General features: G+C 48.0%; 1 protein-coding gene across 1 annotated transcript in view; it reads left to right on the top strand.

Annotated features, from left to right (window-relative positions):
• Positions 1-17,627, top strand: part of AMN (amnion associated transmembrane protein) — a 57,998-nt gene that overhangs the window by 36,480 nt on the left and 3,891 nt on the right. The window contains exons 4-11 of the mRNA XM_090034072.1: positions 3,292-3,379; positions 5,307-5,542; positions 8,380-8,517; positions 8,750-8,858; positions 11,161-11,243; positions 12,707-12,893; positions 14,534-14,699; positions 17,505-17,622. Of these exons, the coding sequence (XP_089890198.1) occupies positions 3,292-3,379; positions 5,307-5,542; positions 8,380-8,517; positions 8,750-8,858; positions 11,161-11,243; positions 12,707-12,893; positions 14,534-14,699; positions 17,505-17,622 (1,125 nt within the window). The remainder of the gene's footprint in view (positions 1-3,291; positions 3,380-5,306; positions 5,543-8,379; positions 8,518-8,749; positions 8,859-11,160; positions 11,244-12,706; positions 12,894-14,533; positions 14,700-17,504; positions 17,623-17,627) is intronic.

Consider the following 17,627-nt stretch of genomic DNA (forward strand, 5'->3'; position numbering starts at 1 on the left):
TGATAGATATGGTGTCATACAGTACGCTGAGCTCAGATACTACAGTGAGTGAGAGATAAGAATCAGTAGAGTGTAGAGTAGTGAACAAAAGCACCAGAAATGACCCACTCCTGCGAACATCAGTACATCAGGGAAAAACCCAGCCTGTTCTTGGGTAAGCTGTGATTAGAAAATGAGGTGAAAGCTGTTGAATAAATAATGTATTACAGATGAGTCACTTGTCTCAGACATTTTTTTTGAAGCATGTCCTAGCCTAGGCCCTTGCAGACATTTTTTTTGAAGTGTATCCTAGACTGGGTTATTAGAGTGGATGCAACAGTATCAAGCCCACAAGGGTAAGTAGTTGTCAGGGGTTTGCATCAGTTGAGGTCTCAGGATTTATCCTTCTTATAATTTGGGGGTTAGCTTTGATAGCCTAAGCTGGGGGGGGGCAATTATTTCAGATGGAGGGCCACTTACCCAGTTTTGGCAGGCTGTCGAGGTCCACATGGGTAGCCCTGTCCCTTAACATGTGCCCCGCCTCCTGGTCACCATCTTGGGACCAATGTCCCAGGGCCAGCACCAGTGGGGCCCAAAGCGGGGCACAGGCTGGCAGAGGTCCGTGAACCTGGGCTGGGCTGGGCTGCACCAGCAGGGAGAGGGGGGAGCTGGCCCAGCTCCATAGAGCCCCCCACTCCTGCCACCCTGCTCTGGGCCCCACTGGCACGGGCTCGCCCACCCCATGGCCAGCACTCCCTGTTGCAGGTGCCTGCAGCCCATGCGGGGCTGGCTGGAGCAGGCACAGGCAGCCCCACACGGGCTGCAAGCGGCTATAGCGCAGGGTGCTGACCATGGAGTGAGTGAGGGGCTGCTTTTCCCTGCACTCAACTCCAGCTTGTAAACCAGCTCTGCTGCGAGCCTGGGCTCCAAGGCGGCTCTGGGCTCGCCCATCAGCAGCAGCAGCTGCAGCCCCCACGCTTGCTGTGTCGGGCAGTGTTGGCGGCTGCTGCCCACCTGAAGCTCGCATGCTGGGCAGCCCAGAGCCAGCGGTGGCAAACACTGCCTGGCGTGGCAAGGGGGGGTGGGGGCGCAGCTGTTGTCACCATGCGCAGCCCTGACTCGTGAGCCCGGAGCCGGCATGGGGCTGGGTCACAAGGTGGGGCTGAGCGGGGGGGGCGGAAGCGACTCCTCACCCATCCTGTGCTCAGCGCCCTGCACTGCTGCCACTCACAGACCATCTGGGGTCCTCCCCCTCTATGTGACACTGGTCAGGCCACAGCTGGAGTACTGCGTCCAGTTCTGTGCACCCCACTTCAGGAGGGACGTGGACAACATTGAGAGGGTCCAGAGGAGGGCCACCCAAATGATCTGGGGACAACATGGCAGACCTTACAATGAGAGACTGCAGGACCTGAACCTGTTCAGCCTTCACAAGAGAAGGCTGAGGGGGGGCCTGGTGACCGTCTATAAACTCACTAGGGGGGACCAGAAAGGTTTGGGAGAGACCTTGTTTCCCCAAGCGCCCCCTGGCATGACAAGGAATAACGGCCACAAGTTGTTGGAGAGGAGGTTTAGATGAGACATCCGCAAGAACTACTTCATTGTCAAGGTGGCTAGCATCTGGAACCAACTTCCAAGGGAAGACCCTGGGGGTCTTTCAGAGGAGGCTTGATGCCTACCTGGCTGGAATCATTTGAGCCCAGTTTTTCTCCTGCCCTGGCAGGGGGTCAGACTTGAAGATCTGCAGTGTCCCTTCCGACCCGACTTCCATGATGATTCTATGAAAAGCTGAGTGCAGGGAAAAATGGCGCCTCCCCCATCCCGTGGCCGGATATCCCTGCTGCAGCCGCTCGCAGCCCACGGGGCTGTCCGGAGCAGGCACAGGCATCCCCATGCGGGGCACCAGGCATGGGGAGGGTGAGGGGCCACTTTCCCCCTGCCTGCACTCTGCTTTTCCCCGGGCCACTTTTCCCTGGGCTCCTTCCCTGCCCGGGGTCCTCCCCGGCCCTCCCCACACCCTTCCCCCTTACCTGTGGTTCTGGTGTGGGGCAGCCAGGTGGTCCTGGGCCAGAAGCCCCTCCTGGCACTTCCAGCTGTGGGGGCGGGGCCGGGCGGGCCCTGCTGTTGTGGGAGCCTGCTGGGCTTCCCCTGGGTCCTACTGCCCTTGGTTCCTGTCATTTTTTATAGGCACCAAGGGCAGATGAATATTAATTTTCTAAATTTTTTTTAGGGGCCCCACAGGCCATATTTTGCCTACCCCTGGCCTAAGCAATGCAAGTACTACTGTTATAATTACTGACCGACAATGTCTTAGTCAAGGCTACTCTGAAAGTAGACACGGCCAAGCTGGGGAAGAGAAGGAATTGTACAGTTTTGTACCAAGCAGGGAAGGTGTTTATAGCCCCAAGCAGTAGCCAGAACAATAATCACAGTCTCCATGGCTATATCCTAAACAGTACAAACGAACCACCACAGGGCTAGTTAGTCCAGTGAGAGCTGAGGCTGGTTTGTATCTGACAAGATGAGACATGGGGGTCAGATAGTTGCTTTATAGTTTGTGAAACTAGCTCCTTCCATATCAAAGCACTCCGTAAATGGTACGCTCTCTCTGTCTCTCTCTTTTGAATGCCATCAGATAGCAACTTCCAAATCTATGAGCCACTGCCTCGTGTTATCACTCACTGTGCAGATTTCATCTGCCCCATCTGGGTATTTGTAAAGATTGCAGATTTTGATTAAGTGCTGTGCTGTTTGCTGGACACCACATTCACAGACGGGGCTGCCCAAGATGTTCATCTTGTACAGTGTCGTTCTGAAGTGTCTTCATCTAGATCTCAATCTGTTCAGTTTGAGCCACACTTCTCTGTCAAGGTTGTGCCCAGTGGGGGATTTGTTCGGTGTTGGTAGAAGCTGCTGTAGGAACTGGTCCGACCTTTCCCAGTGGTCAGCCCACTCCATTGCTGCAAATAGGGAATGATCCAGCATTCCCCCCATCGGATACAGACAATAATTGTGCAGTCTTGCTCAATATAGGCACAATTTATAAAGGACATCTTTTTTAAAAAGCTTGTCCTTATTCTTGCCTCCCTTCACACTTTACCTTTTCTTTTTTTATTTTGTTACCACAACATGAAATAAATACTTGGCTCCAGATCTTAATGTCTTCAGCTTTAAAAAAGGAGAGATCATACTTTTTCAGAGTGGTTTGGAGATGGCAAGTGTTATAGATGATTGTTAGCATTGCTATTTGATTACAGGCATGGCTGGCTGGCAGTTGAACATGGCAGTAACACTTTGAATCCCTTTATTTAGTACCTTCCTCTGAATGGCGAATTCATTATGGCATCTGGTGCAGGATTTGAAGCTTTTGATGGCAGCTTAGACCCAGGATGTGACACAGGTATGGTGTGCCCACTACACTTGCACAAGCAGCTGTAAATGTCATGCAAATTCAGCACAAAGACTTTTTATGAGGGGGGCCTTTAATTATTCTACCTCAAAATCAAATGAAATAATAACTCTTCCTTCCTTTTTTTAATATCCACCTTTCCTGTGTTGTCCTCCTCTCGAATAGAAGTTTCCAGCTAGCTCATTTGCCTTCTGAAAGCAAATATTACCAGGAAGACTTTGTAATAATGGGAAAGAAAAGTAAATATTGCTTGTGTTGTGTTTTACCCTGTTTATTATACACTGAACTGAATCAAAGTCCCCATTCTTGTCACCCTCATACTTTTAACAAAAGGTTGTCCCTGAATTGTATACAGGGCACTGTGATTATTGATCTGAATCCCAACCAGCTGGAGGAATTTGGAATCTGGCCCATTAAGGATTTGTGCAAATATTTTCAATAATAGTAATAATAATAGGAGAACTGGGTGGGGGGGAGTGGGGTATCAGACCCCAGTGCTGACTTGACAGGGGATAGAAATAAAAGCTGCAGTTGCTGCCACTCTGGTACCAGTAGGAACTGCAGCAACCAGCCACTGCTGCTGCCCATTGCATTGCTGCTGCTCAGGGTGCAGAACTGCCCAGCTACTCCTCAGTTCATTAATAAAGTGTGGCTTGTTTCCAAATCATCTTCATACTCAGATGAAGTTTGGAATTGCCTGTGGACTCTAGTGCACCATTTCTCTTGGGCAAGGGCTAGCAACAGACCCAGTCTCATTCTCCTTTCTCAGTCTGAGTTAAGTGGATTTTTATTTCAGATTTAAAAGTTGAAACTACTTTCAGTCTAATGTGACTTTTAATTCAGATGCAAGAAAACAAGAGAAAGTGAAGTCCAGCCTCCAGGAGGACAGCTCATGGGACTCCTCTGTCACTGCAGTGGTACACAGGATGCAGCCATTTTGTGCTTAGAAATTTGAAGGGGCCATACTCTGAAGACCTGGGCAAAAAGTCGTTGACACTTTTCTCTGGATAAAACTTGAGGAAAGATCTCACTTTCGGCCCATTTAGAATTGCTGTGTGCAGCTGCGATTCAATCTGTATAATTAATTGCATCCCAGACCTCGTCCATTTTGCATGAGACCTAGTCTCAGCGTTGTCTTCGGCATGTGTAGAGTACCTGTGAAGCCAACTGTAAATTCCATGTCAGCGTCATTTAAAATTAAATGAGTTGTGATTAATTAAATATGAACATAAATAACATAGTCAGTGAATAGCTCTACCATTTTTTTTGTCTTGATATTAAAGTCCGTGTCTGGGGAGATGCAGGAGGCAGTCTGGGACTGTGAGATAAGCATTCTTGCCTTAAGTTGCCATCAACGGTGTTCAGCAGTGAAATAGTTAATGTTACATCAGTTGTCATTTGTAGGTTTTAGAGTTAACACACCCACTGTGATGAAGGGGGCTGTTTGGACCCCTCAGCTCTTTTTCAGACTACCGGGGGACTCAGAATGCTATTATTAGACCTATTTGCACTCAGTTAATTGTTTGGAGGTTTTCTCCCCAGCTCAGAAAGCAGGAAACAAAACTTGGGGGGAGAAAGAAAAGCAAAGCAGAGCCAAAGCTGGGACTTGAGCACAATTCTGCTGCGAGAGGTGGATTCCATGGTAAACTGTAGTCTTGGAACAGGGAATATCTAAGCTGTAAGCGTCTGATTTTGCAAGGCATTGGCCAGTCTCCAGGAAGCGACTGCTGATGCTATCAAGAGCAGGATGATTAGAGAACACATTTTATATCCTGTTCTATGCTATTAGCTCTGTCACTTCAGATCCAGCACTCCCACAACTCAGATCTATTTGAGAATCAAAAAAACCCAGTGCATCAGACAGGGAGAATACCATCGAAGCTAGCGTGCAATTCAGTCTCTTTGTCCTTTTTCCCAGGGTCAGAAGTCATGTTCACTGATGCTGAGGAGTACAAATGGCATGACCCAGCACTGTGGCATGCTGCCTCCTCCCTGGAGGACCTAGAGCAAGGCAAATACCTCTTCTCCGTGGATGAAGAACGTGTCCCGTGCCAGCATGATGATGTTATCTTTCAACCTGAAACCTCCTTCCGAGTAAACATCGACTCCTCAGAGCAAATGATTCATCTCCAAAGTATCTCGATAATGGGCCAGGTAAGGTGGAACAATTGAGAAACCAGACACATCACCCCCTCCATTTCAGAGCCTGAAAAGTAGGTCATGAGAACAGAAAGTGCAGTGACACATGCTAGGCAGGTTAGTGCAGGTCAGTTATAACAGCCTGCTCAGTACCAGGCCTGAGCTTGACATTAGCACCCTGTGGGGCCAGATTTCCCAAAGGCCTTTGACCTTGGCTTCTGGAGTTGCAAACCTGTTTTGGCTTATGCATCTGAGAAAAAAACCAGATGTGTGAATGCAACGTGGACAGAATTGTGCAGCCTAAGTGATTGAAACACTCCCCCTGCCCCTGCCCTACACACCCCAGGGCCATGCAAAGACAATTTCTCAGGTCAGCTATATACAGTGAGAATTTTTTTATGTGACGAGTTAAACAGGGGTTATTAAAGTACAAGAGAAAGAGAGAGAGACTCTTGGGTATCTATCAGAGGCAGCTCTGGTTGATTAGAACAGGAGTTCATACTGTTTGGGGGGTTAAGCTTCCATATCCCTCCATTTCCTTACTGTCCAAACATGATCTGGAGGTAAATTGCTTTTAGTAAGTATGGCACCATCTCTTGTGCCCCAATCAGAGGTGTTCTGTGCATGGAAATTTGGGTATGTAAAACTGAGCATACCTGGCTTGCTGTTGGCTAAAAAATTGGTGTGCCTTCACCATACTAGCTCCATGGGTGGCTAGGCTTTTGGATAGCCTGAGGTATTAAAGCCTGTGGTCCCTGAAGCAGTGAGTGTTGGCTGTTTAATGAAGTGGGAGATATGCCTGGCTGGCTCAGGAAATGTTGTTTCTATCACAGCAGTGTGAAGGGTCTCATGTCTGGGCCCAGGTTACCATTGTAGAGCAAGGAGCTTGCTGTCTAGGTAATCATGTGACCTGGGATAGGCACACCCATGAATTCCTGTGGGTTTGGACACAGTGGGAGCTGCTACATGTGAATATTAAAGCAACACAATAAACTTTGGCGCAGTTTGCACTGGAGCTTATTGCTCCTGGGCCCAGTGTTTACACATGCACCTGGGACTGCAGCACACTGAGCTGGGGTGGTGCAGTCCTGGCTGGCAGGGAATCCAGGGGGTCAGCTTGCCAGCCTGGGGCTGGTCCTGCCCAGGTCAACATGCTGCAGAGGGGCTGGCTGGGGCATGAGTGTGCTACAGCGTGGGGCAAACTGGCAGGCAGCCCCACAAAGTAGCACCCTTGTGCCCCAGTCAGCCCCGGTCACCATCTACACATGCATTGTGGCAGAGTAAATAGCTTTGCTGGAGAATAATACTTGTATTGGGCAGTACTATCCTGTGGCGGAGTTACTTAGTTTGCTCAGGCCTAATAGAACCACTCATGTAGACAGTGATGCTTTACTGTGGAGCTAATTTAGGCAACTCCGCAGTAAGTGTCTTGTGTAGATGCACCTGGTGTCTGGGTGTCTGTGTTGTCTTGAGGGTTGGACCTCGGTGCCACCGTGCTGCGCTGAAGAAAAGCCCTGACCAGAATCAAGCTAGTGGCTTTGTGGAAATTACCTAGTGGCCTTCTCACCTTTTGTCCCTTCCAGACTCATTAGTCCTGGCACAGACAAGGCTCTACTGACTTGTTCATTAAGACTGAAGAAATGTCATGCATTGGGACCCTTAGAGACAGTAAAGTAAATCACTTACTATTGCCGTTTCTAACATTATTTGGCTGATTGGCACGGAGGAGGGACCACTGCAGTGTTGTTGTTGTGTTGTTTTTTAATAATCTAGATAAGTTTCCCCGGTTTAGCTGTGTCCAGACTGGGACCAACCACTGTTAGGAAGCAGCATAGATAAGACAGCATTCAAACTGAGCTTACATAATGTAAGAGCACATAGAGGAGAGTTTCATTTGTTTCCCAGTGTTGTATTGACAGGACCAAAGAGGTATTGAACAGACCAGGCTGGCTCTTCCGACATCGATGACAAAGCTTCTGTTTTGTCTCCAAAGAGAGCAGGCTTGTGGGAGCATACCTGGAAGGAGCACCCCAGGTCATCAAGTCCAATTTCCTGCTATCTCAGGCTACCGCATTCATGAACTTCATATGAGGAGGCAATATGCAGGGGAAGACAAGATGCCATTTTGCTGATTGGACCCATAAGGGTTGACAAGATCAGGAAAAAAAACAGTTTGTGTCCTCTGCACTCTTGTGTTCTCCTCATCCTACATAGATCATAAAGAAGATTTGTTTTACTTTTGTCTTGCAGCTTGTCTCACCTGTTTTTCATGGCAGACCCTCTCCTGGTCTCACACAAATCTTCCCTTGGAAGGTTGTATGGATGAGTGGAGAACTTGAGAGCGGCTGGGATTTTCAATCAGACTAAAAGGCCGATTGAGTTTTTGCTAACAACTATATTACTGAAAGGTCCAGTGATTTGAGGGGAAAAGTCTCTCTGTTAATGATTCAACGGCCCCATCCATGCAGTTTAAGATGGTTAAATCTTTCATTGTAATTCTTCAGTCTTCCAAGGAGACCTCCGGGAAAGAGAGGAGAACCAAGTGTCAGAGTCCTGATGGTTCTGAAGTGACGTAAAAAGCCACTATTTTTTACTGTTTCTTTAATTTGGAAAACCTTTCAGGCTCTCCTCAGGACCCATCAGCCCAGGGAGAGGGACAATCCTGGTAATTTTCCTTTGCCGGTGGCCTGGGAGGGAAAGGGCAAGTTTATGATACTTAACTCCTTCCTTCTCTGTGTGCAAAGCCTGTGCTGCCTTGCTGCTCACCTGATGCCTAGCGAAGTTTCACACCAGTGTTCCCTGCTTTCAGGAAAGGCTAATTTTTTAAAGATTTTCTCTGGTTGGGGATTTAGAAGTTCACCAGCAACGAAGCCCTGGCTGAGTACATGCAAAGTGGCTCTGCCAAGCTGCAGTTTCATGGCAACGGGACCTTCCAGGTGCTGAACGACAGGTGTGCAGACAAATCTGGCTGTGACTGTGGGAATGCCAAGGTGAGCTTTCCCGCCGCTGTTTGACAAGCCTTTACCTGCTGCTTGGAAACTCCTTGTTAGTAACATCTCCTGGGGGCTGCGTGGGTGTCCTCCAGCTGCAGACGCAAAGCACTGAGCTCATGCGGGGCTCTGCAATCTCTTTTCTGTTTGCCAAACTGAATAAAAAATGGAGCTCAAGCAGGTCCCCAGGCAGCCTTGGGTCAGAGTAATTTACTCTATGCTTTTACTTAAGGAACATCAGCGGATCTGTGCAGCTTTGCTTGGTGACTCTGGGGATCGGTGCCCAGCGCTTGAGTGTAAGAACCCGCTGCAGCCGGTGGGGCATTGCTGTACAATATGCGGTGAGTGCCGAGTTAGGCTCGTAGCCATCCCTGGCAGACTGTCTGGCCTCCTTGCTTCTCATGATACCCGCTGCCTCAGCACTAGGCCTTAAGTGGTGGCGCTCAGCCCTGGGGGAAGGCAGGTGTTGGCTGGCTCTTTATACTACAGCTGTACTGGCAGCGGGTCTCAGAGATGGGAAGGTTGGGGAGACCGAGCGTGACATGTAGACTTGTATGCACCAATTCAGGGCCTGATCCAGAGTCCAGGGTAGCCAATGGAAAAACTCCTATTAGTTACACTGCATTCACTGCACTGCATTCAGGACTCCCTTAGGGTGGAGTTTCTCCAACATGAGGCATAACCCTTACTTCACTTACTGAGGCCCTACATTTTTTCCTCAGAGATCGTAAGCATCCCATCAGGGGAAGGCTTTTCCATGTTATTCCTTCTACTTTATTTCTTTTTTAAATATCAAAGTGTGTAACAATTTCTGTTAGTGGTCTCCTGGCTGGACAATCACCTTGCCGGGGTCATTTGACTCCGGTACTCTTTCCTGCCATGGCAGGGGGTCGGAGGCGATGATCTGCTCAGGTCCCTTCCGGCCCTACCAACTATGACACTAAGTATGAAACTGTGACTTGGCAGCTTCCAATAATGCAGCAGTTGTGGCAGAATTTGGCCCCTCCAGACCTGAAACCCTGTGTGCCTGACCACTTTTGCTTTGTTTTGCTTTTCTTTAGCTTGGCAAGCCCTTGACTGCTTTGGCTTAGGCTCATGAGTATTCACTGGCTGAATGGTCCCAGATTTTGCATCACACTTTCTCCCTACTCCTCCCCATCATCCCCACCCTCCCTAGAAAGTGAGATTGAAAGAAATGTGGAAAGCAGTGCATTTTAGGGCCTGGTAATGCCAATACCCCTTTCAGGCAAGGCTCCTAGTGGATTTTTGCTCAGGGTTTACCCACAGTGACTGACAGGATGGGAGCATGGGCCTGCAGGATAATCAGGACATAGAGCGGCCACGCTTAGTGCCCTTGTTAGCGCCCTGACATCTTACAAGCATGACATAAATACTAACTAATCATTGAAGTGAGGGGATGAAGCTGGTAGTTGAGGTCCGCCTTCTGACTTTAGTGGGAGCTGGGGTGGGAATCCAGCCACAGTGCATATTCATCTGCTTTTGTTTAAAAGGCTAAACATGAATTTGCGGGGCTAACACTGGTGCTAGGCACTTGTTTAAGGAAGTCAGTGTCAGGGCCGTGGAGCAGTGAGTTCAAATCAAGCCCAAATGTTCCAACACGATTATGATGAGTTTGGGCCCATTTCTGAAGCCTGAATTACCCAGAGTGCCGAATTACGTTTATGCCTCCACGCCGCAAACATTCAAACTCTATCCTGGACCATGGCCCCGTGTCTCTCGTTTTTACGAATTCTTCTGTCTGGTTTATTATATTGGGTTGTCATAAACCATTGAGTGAGTTCAAGCTGGGAGGACCTTGTTCTATTCTGGCATCAGGGTTGACACTAATGGAAACTACCCAAGGCAAATGCACTTTATTTCTTCAATAAATGTCATCTTTACAACCTAGGCTAAATTTCACTTAAAATGAAAATGTACCTAACGGATTGGCAGAATTTCCTCTATATATGGGTGCTTATCTGCTAATCTACCTGGAAGGTTAATGGGAGTTTTTTTGTACACAGTTATAATCACCATCATGCTAAATTCATTAAGGCAGCAACATATGTTTCTCAAAGCTGTTCATAGGAGCAAAACCCTTTAAAGCAATTAATAGAACTTCATACTTCAGAAACTTTGGCTTGTACTTTTCAAGGGAAAATTTTCTATTAATTAATTTCGTTCCATCAACGGAGGGAACTGAATTTACCCTCTCTTATGCTTTAAAACTAAAGATCTCCAAGTGCTTTACAAACACCTCTGAGTTTTTAAGGACCTCCCCTTCCCCCCCCAACACACATACACACACTTTGAAAACTAGGGGATAATTCATAACAGATGAAAAAACTCTAATAGGAACGAACCATTTTGGATTTTTAAACTGTAAAAGACTAGGAAAGTTTCCTTCTGCAAGCTTTTTAGCAAATCACTGTCAATATTCCCCTTTTCGGGGTGCTAGAATTACACCAGATGATCCAACAGGGCTGAAGAATTGTTGGTGACTCTTGTAGCAATCTGTATCTTGATTGAATGTGGAAAGCACATCGATCCAAGCTGCACCCTGCCTGCAAGGAGAGGTGTCCCAGTAAGTACAAAATCCATGAGCCTGCTGTGTTGTCTTGTCTTTCTCCCTTTGAACTGCAGGAGCCACTATTTCACTGGAATACACTCCACAGTTTGACATTGGCCGGTATCGGAACAGACTTCTTCACGCCTTCCTGACCCTGGTACGCTAGTCTGTTTGGAGAGAGGTTGTGAGTATGTTGTTAAAATAGATACCAGGAAACCTTGCTAATATGCGGCTCAGCTTTGTCATATGGTTTATAGCATACTGGCATGAATGATATGCCAGTGAGGTCAGAGTGCGCACCTCTGTGTGAGACCATTGTGACGGGAAGGCGGGGTGTGCAGGAGCTGTCTGTAGCCCTGGCTTTTGACCTCCAACAGGAACTCGGCTGCAGGAGCTCACAGACATGAGTTCTGGGTTCAGCTGGCTGGCAGGAAGTCCCTATTTCCCATCTGGACCATTACAGTTTCCCTTATTCCCGGTCACATCCAGCTTCCCCTCTCTATATGTACTGAATGGTTACACATAATGAAGGACCACTCACTGTTTGTTGACGTGGGTACACGGCACCTCTCACAACTGTCCTGTGGCTCTGTGCAGTGTTTGCTACAGGCATGGTGGGCTAGTGGTTAGAGCAGTTAACTGGAACTGGGAGTCCTGCATTTGCCAGTGGGTGACCATGTGTAAATTACCTAGCCTTTCTGGTTCTGAGTGTCCCCAGATGTAAAGAAAGGGGCATGGGTTGTGGAAAGGACGTGCTAGAGATGGACTAGGTTGTAGTATTTTCACACTGAAGTCAACCACTTCCTCCCTTCTCTATTTGACATGGTGAGTCCTGCTTTATGCTGTCTGGCAGCCTGGGGACCACTGGACACAGAAATGGCTGGATCTTCAGCCACAGTTTTGAGCAGAAACACTGAAGAAGGCAGTGGGGCAAGGTCTCCAAGCTGCACTGTAGAATGGCCAGGCCCCGGGGGGTACCTGGGTTCAGATACCCTCTGGTTCCTCACACCCAGCACAGACCCTGTGCTGGTACATGGAGGAGGACACGGGTGGGAGAGTTTTTCCATAACAGATCCTCTGGCTCAGCTTCTGCTCGACGACAGTGGTGTGTAGCTGCAGAGTAACTCCACCGCCTCTGAGAGAAACTCTGCATGTGCACCAGTGCCATCAAAATCAGAATATTGCTGGGGTGTGAGGGGACGTGGCTGAGAGTCTGGCTTCTGTCATCTTTCTGACCATCTGAATATCCATATGTTATTTAAGGGGTGTGCTAAGCACTGTGTGTACTTCTACAGAGGCCAGATGGAGAGATCCACCTCCTGTTGATTTGTAGGGGAGCAATATTCCTGCGTACAAACGCAGCACTGACTGTATTGCCTTGACATTTGCCCCTGCTGTGTGCTGCTCACAGGCCTAGAGGGAAAAGCGGGCATAAACCATGTCACTCTGAGAATGCGGTAGTGATGTGCGATTCATGGCAACAGCAACTCTTCAATGATACTTACATTAAGATTTATAGATGGTGCTTATTGGTGCATCTATCGTAGCTCTCTATAGAGATGTCCCAGTCAACTCTGCCTGGCGACCTAATGCATTTTCTGTCTTTCCTGGCATGAAAAGCCCAAATACGCAGGTGTGCAGATGGCCATATCCAAGGTGCAGAAAGGGCAGAGCTTTCTGGGACTTGTAACACGGGGCTCAGTTCCAGTCATCCAGATTGTGCTAATTGATGATAAAGCTGGGTCACGGATGGGGACTAATGCTGAACAGCTGGCTGAAGACATCATGAATGACATGGCAGAGCACGGTAACTGGTCTCAGTCACCTACTGTACATACTTGCCCAGATACCATAGGGCGCTCTAAGACAGGGGTTGGCAACATTTTAATCTTGATGGCCCACCACATGTGACCTGGCCACCATCACAGGCCACTGATCTCCCCAGTGGACAACCCCCTCCAATGTGCTGCTAATGAGACAGTGCGAGGATCGTGCTCTAGTAGCTCCCACCCCCTCATCTGCCTCACTCCTCCACTTCCACCTTGAGCGGCCCTGCCACAGCAGGGGAGGTATCAGTGCAGCCAGCAGCCCCAGGGTTAATGCAGTGGCTGCTGATAGTGGGGCTCACCCCCATCACCTAATATCCTGAATGATGTCACCAGTAACAACTGGCAAAGGCAAATTCAGTGGTGAGCAAACCAGTGGCTGCAGTAGAGGGGCTGCATTAACTCCTCCGTGTTAACCCTCTGTTGCCCATGCTGGCACCACCTCCCACAGCAGTGGCATCTCCCACAAGGTGGAGGTATGAGGGGACTGAGGTTCTGGAACGACCGTGAGCGCCTCAGTTGGCCATCACGACCTGGACCCAATCTCTTTGCAGGCTGGATCTGGCCATAGGTTGCTGACCCCTGCTCTAATGCAAGTTGCAGAAAATCAAGTGACAGTGTAATTATCAACATCCACTAGCCCATGTGGGGCACTTCCTGCATCCGTGCTTAACAACTTTCAGCTTCACCACGCTTTGCATACACCAGCCTAGGTCAACAGACCTCACCCCAGTGGCTTATCTGCACAGAGGGCACTTCTATGGTTATTTAGCTGTATGGTAAGGGGGCATGCTTGTAGCAGTTTAAAACTGGTTTAACTGGGCTTGTGAACATACAAGAGTAGCCCCACACAAAATCATGCCATTCACTGACCCTTCTGATCTTACCTACACACAACCTGCATTGCTTTAGCTACACCAGTGTAGCAGCACAGTTACATCAGTACAGCCCTTAAGCAGATGCAGTCAGAAGGGCTAAAGGTGCTAATGCCCAGATAGCCTATTCCTGTATGACAGCATTTCCCAAACCTCATGGATTTTTGCTTCACTGTTGGAGATTGGGCACTTTTACCCTTGTGTAACTGGGTCCCCCACAGGATTGTACAGCCCAAGTACAGCTAACACTTCCTATGCAGTACAGATGGCAAACTACTGTGATGCTGAAGAACTTTTCTATCTAAATTTGAAATTTAGGCCAGGCTATTTTTTTAGAAGCCTAAAGGTGAATTCAGGAGCCTAATTTTAGATTTACAGTCCTTAAAAATCTTAGCCTACCTGAAACTGGAAGGTTTGGAGTGGGTCTCACTTGGATGTGTTCAACCTTACTTGTGAAGTGAGTTATGCATGTGTGCCACGCTAACCAGATCTGAAGAGATGTTTCTCACAACCCCCTCTTTGCTGAAACCACTGACTTCACATAGCTGTAGCACTATCTATTTATTCATGCCCATGTTTGGGGACATGCCACTACCATAGTGAGTTGTGAAGAGTATCTTTAGGAACCCTGCAGTATATGTTCGTACCAGTTCAGGGCAGGACTGCAGGCTGGGATGAAGGCAAATGGTGTTGTATAAACTTATGTCAGAGAATCTACCATCTATTTCTTCTTCCTCATGCACCAGGTGCATCCTTTGGCATTGCGATGGATAATGTACAAGTAGCTACTTCGAGCATGCTAGGAGGTCACAGTGTGGATGGTCGTACTATTGTGGAGGCTGTTTTTGGTCTGCTTCTTGGTCTGCTGGTGATTGGAGTAATACTGCTTCTCTGTAGGAAAGGCACCATAAGGTAGGTCCAGAGCCTTCACTCCTATTACGTTGCTGAGCGATAAAGAATCTTAATAAGTTGGTTGGACTAGATTCTGTGGTCTTGTGGCACCTCACTGACACCTGAAACGAACCCTGTAGTCCCAATGCCTGCCCTTCACTAGAGCAACTTCATGCTGATCCATCAGAGCCATGTGACCCTAACACTGGCCTCCAAACTATGGGGTAGGGGAGGTTTTAGGGGAGATGGTAGCTCCAATACCACAGCCCATCCCTGCAACCTGGTACACAGTCCTGCCAGGGTGGTCTTTCATCCCACCAATGCTTGGGCCCTTGTCACTGTCGGAAAATGACATAAATGACAACAGACCACTCTGACTTACCCAGGAACTAGAGCGGTGCGCGGTGGTCCTCCCTCGGGAATTCTTAGGTCACTCCAAGTTTCCCTTCCCTTCCTGCGCCAAGTACTCCTGAACTGCAGCTAAAGTCCCATCACACTAGTTTCGTGTCCATGTCCCATGCCACACAATTACTCATTGCTCGTAACCCTTTGCTTGCAGCCCTACATCTGGATGGAGAATTGCAATCACCTGCTTCATGCCCATTGTTAAATATTAATGTGCAAAAACAGCTGTAAATATTTGTTCTGCAGCTTCATACTCATGAAAGAGAATTGCAAAGCAGAGAAAAAACTACCACATCCTGCCTTAGAGTATCACCTTATTTATTAATCATCTTTCATACAACTTCGCTCAGAGCTTTACAAGTGGTGAGTGAGACAGTGATGGGCTTGGTCTGGCTTTCCAGATGCCCGCTGAGCACCTGAGTGAGGACAGCTGCTGTGGGACCTCACTGCTTTTTGAGGACTGCAGATTGAGGAATATGACTTGGGGTTTTTTGACTGATCTCTTGGCCAGCAGTTAATTTCAATTGCTCATCCTTTGTTGGAAATTGCTATCTAGTAAAGCAAGGGGTAACAGTCATTGCATATGTGGCCTGCTGAACACATCACTGTGTGTTTACAAACCGGGGAGAGCTGCGCTAGGTGGTGACTTGTTTGGATGTGTTTCATACTACAGAACAGAGGGCAGGAAGAGAAGAGGGAAATGCCAACATCACAGCGATTTGTGAAGTATCTCTGACAGCACTGTAGTATGTGTTTGTACTAGTTCAGGGCAAGAACCAAAGGCTGGGCTGAGGGCAATGGTATTGTATTGTTTGGGGAGAGGTCCCTGCCCAGACCTTAGGGTGATTCTCCATGTTGTCCAGTGTCTTCTCCAGGTATCTGTCCCACAAGCCACTGTCAGAGTCATAAAAAGCTTGGTGTACACTTGCATTTTTTTACCAACATAACTGGTCTGGGAATGGGTGAGATCTTGCCAACATATTTATTCTGATGAAAGACCCCTCATCTCAATAGAGCCACCAGTAGCAGCACCTGTATGCTAGTAGAGTTTATTTCACTCCATCAAATTGGGATGAACTGAACCAGCATTAGGGATTTTTATGCTGATCTAAATGGGAAGAGCTATATCGCTTTAAAGATGACAGCATAGATAGGTGTCAATGAGGCTAAAGTTTCCAGAAGAAGACCCACGTAGCCAGGCTGCTGTTGCATCCCAAAGGACACGGTCACTGTGGACACTGGCTGTGTCCAGGCAGCTGGAAATCCAAAGCTCCCAAGTCAGGGTGCTTCTGCTTTTCCAGTTCATTAGTGTCATTTTTTATCACTGAGCCCTGCTTGCAGGCACCATTTGTTTTTCTTGCTGCTTGACAAGCATCAAGATGATTAGCATTTCCTAGCAATAAAATAGCGGCTTCGTTTAATTTCTAAATAAAACTCTAAACCCCATAATTGTGACTCGATTATTCATCTCCCAGTGACGTTAGTTTGGAAGCTGGACAGGCCTTTGAAATGAGCTTTTCACTGTGCTGACTGAAAGTTCATGAAGTAATAAAAATGCAGCTGAATCCAAGAACAAGCCCTTCTCTTTGGCTGTTCTTGTCCACTGCAGGGGCTGAATTCCAGCCAGGGAACAAGTGCCGTTTTGGCATTTGTATCCTCACTGCTGGTTATGCAAAAGTGGGAAAGTGAAAGGGTCAGCTACAGGCTCTGGAGGTCTTCCCACTATGGTGACAATGCTCGGGGTCCATGGTGAGGAGAAGCTGCTACTACCAGATAAAGTACCCTGAACCCTACAGGAAGCCATAGTCACAAAACCACCCCAATATTCTAACTACTGCTTGACTAACTAGTTGAGAGAGGGAGTTTGATACCCTTGAGGCACCCCGTGCCTTTAGACTGGCTTGCTTCTAACATAAAATATTAAGACCAATTCTGTGAAAGCGGAGCCATTGCTCACTTGTGTACAGGCCACAGTCGAGGTCATGGTAGGCTTTCTATCGATCTCTAGTACCGAGCGCGATAGGGTCCTAGAGTAGGAGTGAAGTTCCTGGGCTCTGTGGCACCTGATCATCAGAGATTATGGATTTGAGACGTGCTGGCTCAAGCCTTCTCAGTGTAAATGGTCACATTAGCTCAAGGGGGGAAAATTAATAAATGTATTAAGTGGGGTTTTTTTTCTTTCTTAACTTTCTTCCTAATGAATACTTCCTTCCTCTCAGGCACAATGGCTCAGACCTGCTGCATCCAGCTTTCTCAGATGACAACTACACCCATTTTCTGGGGGTGGGGAGGTGTGAGGAGGGGCAGCATACTATTCTACCTGGCGTGTGAAGGAAAACCAGGTCACCAGAGGAGCTGCAAGAGCAGCTGTCAGCGTTAAGAGGGTTCATGTTTTTGAGCTGAAGATGTGTTTCCCCCCAGATTACCAACCATTCACTTGGCTCTGCTGCAAAACAGAATGGGTAACCAGGAGCCTGTGGAAGAACCTGGTGACAAAGGGTTTGACAACCCCATGTTTGATACAGCAACAAGCAAAATGGTACG

The sequence above is a fragment of the Crocodylus siamensis genome, chromosome 2 (genome assembly GCF_052110815.1).
Source record: "Crocodylus siamensis isolate JL-2025a chromosome 2, ASM5211081v1, whole genome shotgun sequence".
Lineage (NCBI taxonomy): Eukaryota > Metazoa > Chordata > Crocodylia > Crocodylidae > Crocodylus > Crocodylus siamensis.